Genomic DNA, 5,874 nt, shown 5'->3' on the forward strand with positions numbered 1-5,874 from the left:
CATTGCTCCATCATCATAAATTATGCAACACAGCCTCTGATGTCTCTGAGGAGGGACTTCAGCCTATTTTTAGCCTGCATTGCTTTACAAGTCATTTTATTTTGTTCATTTTTATTTTATTTTTATTTACCTACCAGTATATGTTTCATAAGCTGGTTTGTGCTTGGGTGGGGGTTAAAACATTTCTAGGAAGCATTGTAACAGTTACATGCACTGAACTTTCTGTTTTTGAATACAAATTTAAAAATAGATTTATTTGGTGAAGAATTATCTTGGAATTTGTTTCAGTGCCTCTCAGAATACCATACTTTGTCCCCCACAACCTGAGGGGGGAATCTCCCCATAGTCTTTTATTTTCTCTCTCTTTTTCCCTCCAGGGTTGATTCGCCTTCCAAATTCACAGTCATGCTTGGAGCACTGAAACTCTCAAATCCAGGTCCTCATTCCATCACGACTGGTGTGAGACACATTGTCCTCAATCCTGAATATGAAGGAGGAGATATGAGAAGCGGAGACATTGCCCTGGTACAACTGGACCAGCCAGTGGAATTCTCCAACTGGATCACCCCCATCTGTGTCCCTGATGCCAATGTCAACTTCCAGCCAGGACTCAAGTGTTGGGTCACAGGATGGGGGGATGTACAAGGCAGAGGTAGGTACAGAAAAAAAAGCAAAACACATACATATCATTCCATTTTTCAGCTGCTTTTAAAATGTGCCAGTCTCTCTCCTCCTCTCACTTTCCCTCTTGGCCCTTGGCTTACATCAGTTGCTGCAAATTCAGTTCAAAGTGCAGGGGGCAAGAGAATAGGAGCTGGCAGAATCTTACACTCCTCAGTAGGCTCAGACAATAGCAACCTGCTGCATCCTCTCCTAGTTTGTCTGTTCTTCCTCACTGATAACTTTTGCCATCTTGACCACACTCTGATGTTGCTTGGCCCCCTGTGTCTCTGTTTTCATTTGTGAAATCTTGAGGGGTATAGCTTTCCCATCCCCTGCTAAAACAGAAGCAATGGACAAGTGGTTCCCAATCTAGGGAAGCAAAAAATCCTGGGCCACCCTGCTTGGGAATCAATGAGTCAGAAAGAAAGTGTACTGCAGATTTTGTATTATCTTAACATTCATTCCCTCTTTTCAGAGAATCTTGAGAATGTTCACTTTGTGCATGAAGCTGGATGCTAAGAATCTTTAACAGATTACCATTAATACACCCCATCAAAGTCCAATTCTCAAGATTGCTTGGGAGGGAGCCATGACAATTACAGAGCTATAACAATGATATATATTTATTGCTATAGATGTGCCCTTAGGCCGTACAAATCCTTAGCTATGGTTGATAGAGTTCATAATGCTTTGGTTTCTGTCTGTGATATTGCTAGTTAATCCCTGATAAAACCAGTTCACAGCGCTCAGGTAGGAGGATGGAAGTGGAGCCATGACTGTTGTGCGTCTCACAGTTACATCATGATAAGCGCAAATACAGAAACAGATGCTTCACAGAAGCAAATTTCTATTCTATTTCTCAACAAGCATCCAAAGCTTCTAAGGCCTTTGAATCAAAGGCAATGAAAATATATCTTGCTTAAAGGGATCAGTAGAGTCAATCTGGCAATTTTCTCTCAGAAATGTGTGAGTGTGTGTGCGCGCGCGCACGCACGCATGCGCAATAGCTTGTGAAAGTCTTGGTGGTGGTGGCCAATCTTGTGTTGACAACAGAGGGCCCAAACAGATAGGCCAAAATAAAACTGCTTTGGGTCACTTTGGAGGTAAGCTGCTTAAATGATGCATTCGTCCAAAGAGGTCGGAAGCTTCCGACCAAAGAGGTCGGAAGCTGGATCAGAGATGAAGGCCACTTTTGCGGGATTCTGGGCCTGAACAGACAGGCCAAAATAAAGCTGCTTTGGGTCACTTTGGAAGTATGCTGCTTAAATGATGCATTCGTCCAAAGAGGTCGGAAGCTGCACCAAAGCCACACTCCAGTCCTAAGGACTGGAGCACAGCTTTGGCACAGCTTCTGGCCTCTTAAGATGTGTGTGTAATTTAAACTACATACCTCCAAAATGACCCAAAGCAGCTTTATTTTGGCCTGTCTGTTCAGGCCCAGAATCCCGCAAAAGTGGCCTTCATCTCTGATCCATCTTAAGCAGAAGGGGAAGCATCTTAAAAGAAAGTAGTACTGGAGTGAGTAGGAGAAGGAATAGCCACTGCTACTGCTTGCTGGTTCCTTTGTCCATTCTCTTTGGATAGCAATGAGGTTTGTGCCCTAAGGCAGAAGTAATATGATTATAAGGAGAAGGAGAGAGAACAGTGTGTTCATCTACTTGTCCTGGAGCCAAATTACATAGGATATTCATAATCAGAAATTGCATTTTGAGTTTTGCCAAGAAACTGTCATGACAACCAGGGGGACTCTGTCCTTATTGGTATAATATATTGCATATAATGGTCTGAATACTGTTGGTTAGTACAGATTGGAATAGAACCAATGAATTAACTGTTGAATGGTGCGTCACCAAGTAGGTAAATCCCATTAATTTGATGAGTCTACTGTAGATGAGAGTAATATGATTTAGACCAATGTGAGAAATAATTAGAACATTAGAGGGAATGCGTATATGTGCCCTTAAGTTGCCTGATGACTTATGGTGACCTAATGAATTTCATAGGGTTTTCTCAGACAAAGAGTACTCAGAGGTGGTTTTGCCAGTTCCTGCCTCTAAAATATAGCCTACAGTACCTGGTATTCATTTACAATCTCTCATCCAAGTACTAACCAGGGCTGACCCTGCTTAGTTCCCAAGATCAGAGAGGAACTGGTGTCTTTAGGGTATTTATTACCTAATATTGGTGAGAATACTTGCACCAATAAAAACACTGTTCTTAAAGGTATTCAAAGTAATAGAGTTCAAAAATTTACTTTGTGCCTGGGACTCTCAGTTTAGGGGGTATGGATAGAAAAAGAAAAATTGGGGAGGATTTTTTTTTTAACAAAGAAAGGTCCAAAACCCAAGAGACAGGTGTGCCAATACTATTAATGTAAGGGAGACATAAAAAAGAGATCCAGTTCAAAGAGCAAAAGTTTCAGTCAGAGCAGGCGTGACCAATTCCCAACTGGTGATGAATTGGCAAACTAAGATAAAGAGTGTACATATACACCCAAACACAGACAATTTCCTTTTGTAATAAGGGAGCCACTCCTACTCTCTTTTGAGCCCAAGTCAGTTAATGTCAGATCTACAAATAAATCTCAGCTGACAAAGGAGTTTCCCTTTGGAACTGTTTTGTTGATTTATGACAGCTTTCAAGCCTATTATGGGAATGTGCAAATCTATCAGTTTCCAGTTCATCTCACATAGTTTATTTTGTCCAAACCTTGATTCTAATGTTTCCACATTAATCTATGATCTATGTTTGTGTGCACTGTATAGGTGTGTATTCACAATATGTATCTTTTGTATTCTATTCACAAATCATTTTGCATTCTCAGCATGTATTTTTGGTATTCATAGAATCATAGAGTATAATATACATATTCTTTTACAGTATTATCTTTTCTCAGAAGTAATATCATTAAACAGCTGAGATCTGCATCAAAACATGGAGGATTAGATCCAAACTAGAGTAGTTATGTAGTTTCCAAATAGGCTGGAATCATCTTGGGGATTTACATATTCGTAGGCAGACTGACATCTGTGGAAATTAGAACTGTGCAGTTCCATAAAATCCATATCTAGTAAAAGGTTGCTGTTATGTGGCTACTTAGGGGAGCCAGCAAGCTGACCAATGTGTGTCAGTCCGTTGTGCACTGAGATACTGGCTAGGGAGTATCAGTATCCTGTTATGCATCTTTACAATTCACTAATTAGGTATCTTAGCACCTCTGCTTCATAACTAAGTATACATAAGTTACATAATATACTGGGTTCCAGTCATAGGATTTTAGCCATGACTAATTTGTCTCAATGATTTCTATAAAAAGGAAATTCACATCACTTACTGCCCTCATAGAACTGGGAAATCTGGCTAACAGTTATGTTCTGATTCCCATAATAGGCTGAAAGGTAAAGATATTATATATTGTAGGAATTCAAGCAGAGCCACTCCTTTAGGACCATCTGTTTTCAGCCAAAGTTATGGAACATCCCAGGAAACTATCATGCTTACCCATTGTTTCCAAATGTTTCCATTTTTAATGTCTCAGTGCATTTCTTGAAATTAAATCTCTTTCTTTTGTCCTCCTTGTAGAAAGGTACCTCACATCTGATACACTACAAAAGCTGGAGGTTCCCATCATCAGCACAAATACCTGCAATGTCCTCTACCACCAAGGCTCCGGGGAACCCAAAAGCAAAAAAGATATTAAAATGGACATGTTATGTGCTGGTTTTGCTGCTGGACGACAAGATGCCTGTCAGGTGACATTCAGCTCGGGTTCACTCCATTATGACCACAGCATGGGAAACATACTTTCATTTTACCACAACACCCGGAATTCTACTACTGGAAAATTCTGGGGAAAGTAGCTTAGCCCACTTCTGATTCAAATACTGCAGCATTTGAACACATGATTCAGATGCAGCATCACCATCATGCAACCATTGAAGCTTCTAAGGTTCACTGCTGATGGAGAGCCTTATTTGGACCTCCACTCTGGGCCTCCAGCAGCCATAGTTACTGCACCATCTGTTTTCCAGGTTATGACATTCCATTGCATTGTGGGTATAAAATATGGTGGACTATATGTATGCTTTTGTGGTAGCTAACATGGTTTTTACCCATAGTGCCATAAAATAATGGAGCATTGCCATTCAAGACAATATAGGCTGCTGAAGAAGTAAGGCAACTTGGTATCACTTGAACTTCTATGTCTCTTCTATGTCTCAGTGATATGGAATCCTGTGATCTCTAGTTTGGTGGGGCAGTAAAGCCCTCTGAGGGGGGAGGCTAAATATCTCCCAAAACTACAAATTCCAGAATTCCATAGCATTGAGCTATGGAAGTTAATGTGGTGTCACACTGTCTTATTTCTGCAGTGTGGCAGCAGCCTAAGATGGGGCCACAATTATGGCCATTGGGCACCCGCCTGCCTGCCAAGGACTCCATTAGCCATAGAGCTACCTTGACTTAGTTATGTTGAAGGGTTGCTACTGTTGTTTTGCTCACAAACATAGCCATTTTCTTGTTCATTCTCATGTATACCGGCAAGACATTAGGAATCTCCTCCCATGACCTTACCCATAATCTATTCAAATTCTTTTTGCACAGGGTGATTCTGGAGGTCCTCTGGCCTGCCAGATCGGAGAGTCCTGGCTCCTTGCTGGTGTGGTGAGCTGGGGAGAAGGCTGTGCACAGAAGAATCGTCCTGGTGTTTATGCTCGTGTCACCTCCTACCAGCCATGGATCCACAGTGTGATACCAGAGTTGAGATTCACAAGCACCAAGGGCCACTGGACAACAGTGAACAACAAAAGCGCCACCAACAGTGCCTCAACTGGCAGTTTTAGCCTTCTCTTTGCTCTTGCAGCCACTGTAGGTTTGCTATTATCTTCCAAGTAGACTCTACAGAGAAAACAGACTCGTGTTTTGTGCTATCATCTTGTTAATCCTACTTGAAAGAACTAATCAGACTCATAATTGCCAGTGAGACCATGAAGGAGAATTCATCTTCTGCTGCTCTATTATGAAGAAGAGTTTACAGGAGCATGCCTTCTTTCATCATGAAATTTAAATTTTCAGATTATCCTTGTTGTTGCTTTTCATGAATTTCATCTTCCAGACCAGGACGAGATTTTGCTCAAGGTGACTGGGGCAGAAGGATATGTCTCCAAGAATTCTTTCCAGCCTCCTCCAAAACCAGGCTCCCAACATGGCCTA

General features: G+C 41.4%; 1 protein-coding gene across 1 annotated transcript in view; it reads left to right on the top strand.

Annotated features, from left to right (window-relative positions):
* Window positions 1-5,556, top strand: part of LOC121933784 (serine protease 27-like) — a 9,535-nt gene extending 3,979 nt beyond the window's left edge. Inside the window, exons 4-6 of the mRNA XM_042473772.1 lie at window positions 378-652; window positions 4,246-4,415; window positions 5,266-5,556. Coding sequence (XP_042329706.1) covers window positions 378-652; window positions 4,246-4,415; window positions 5,266-5,556 — 736 coding nt within the window. The remainder of the gene's footprint in view (window positions 1-377; window positions 653-4,245; window positions 4,416-5,265) is intronic.
* The last annotated feature ends 318 nt before the right edge of the window (window positions 5,557-5,874 follow it).

Source organism: Sceloporus undulatus, chromosome 6 (assembly GCF_019175285.1).
Source record: "Sceloporus undulatus isolate JIND9_A2432 ecotype Alabama chromosome 6, SceUnd_v1.1, whole genome shotgun sequence".
Classification (NCBI taxonomy): domain Eukaryota; kingdom Metazoa; phylum Chordata; class Lepidosauria; order Squamata; family Phrynosomatidae; genus Sceloporus; species Sceloporus undulatus.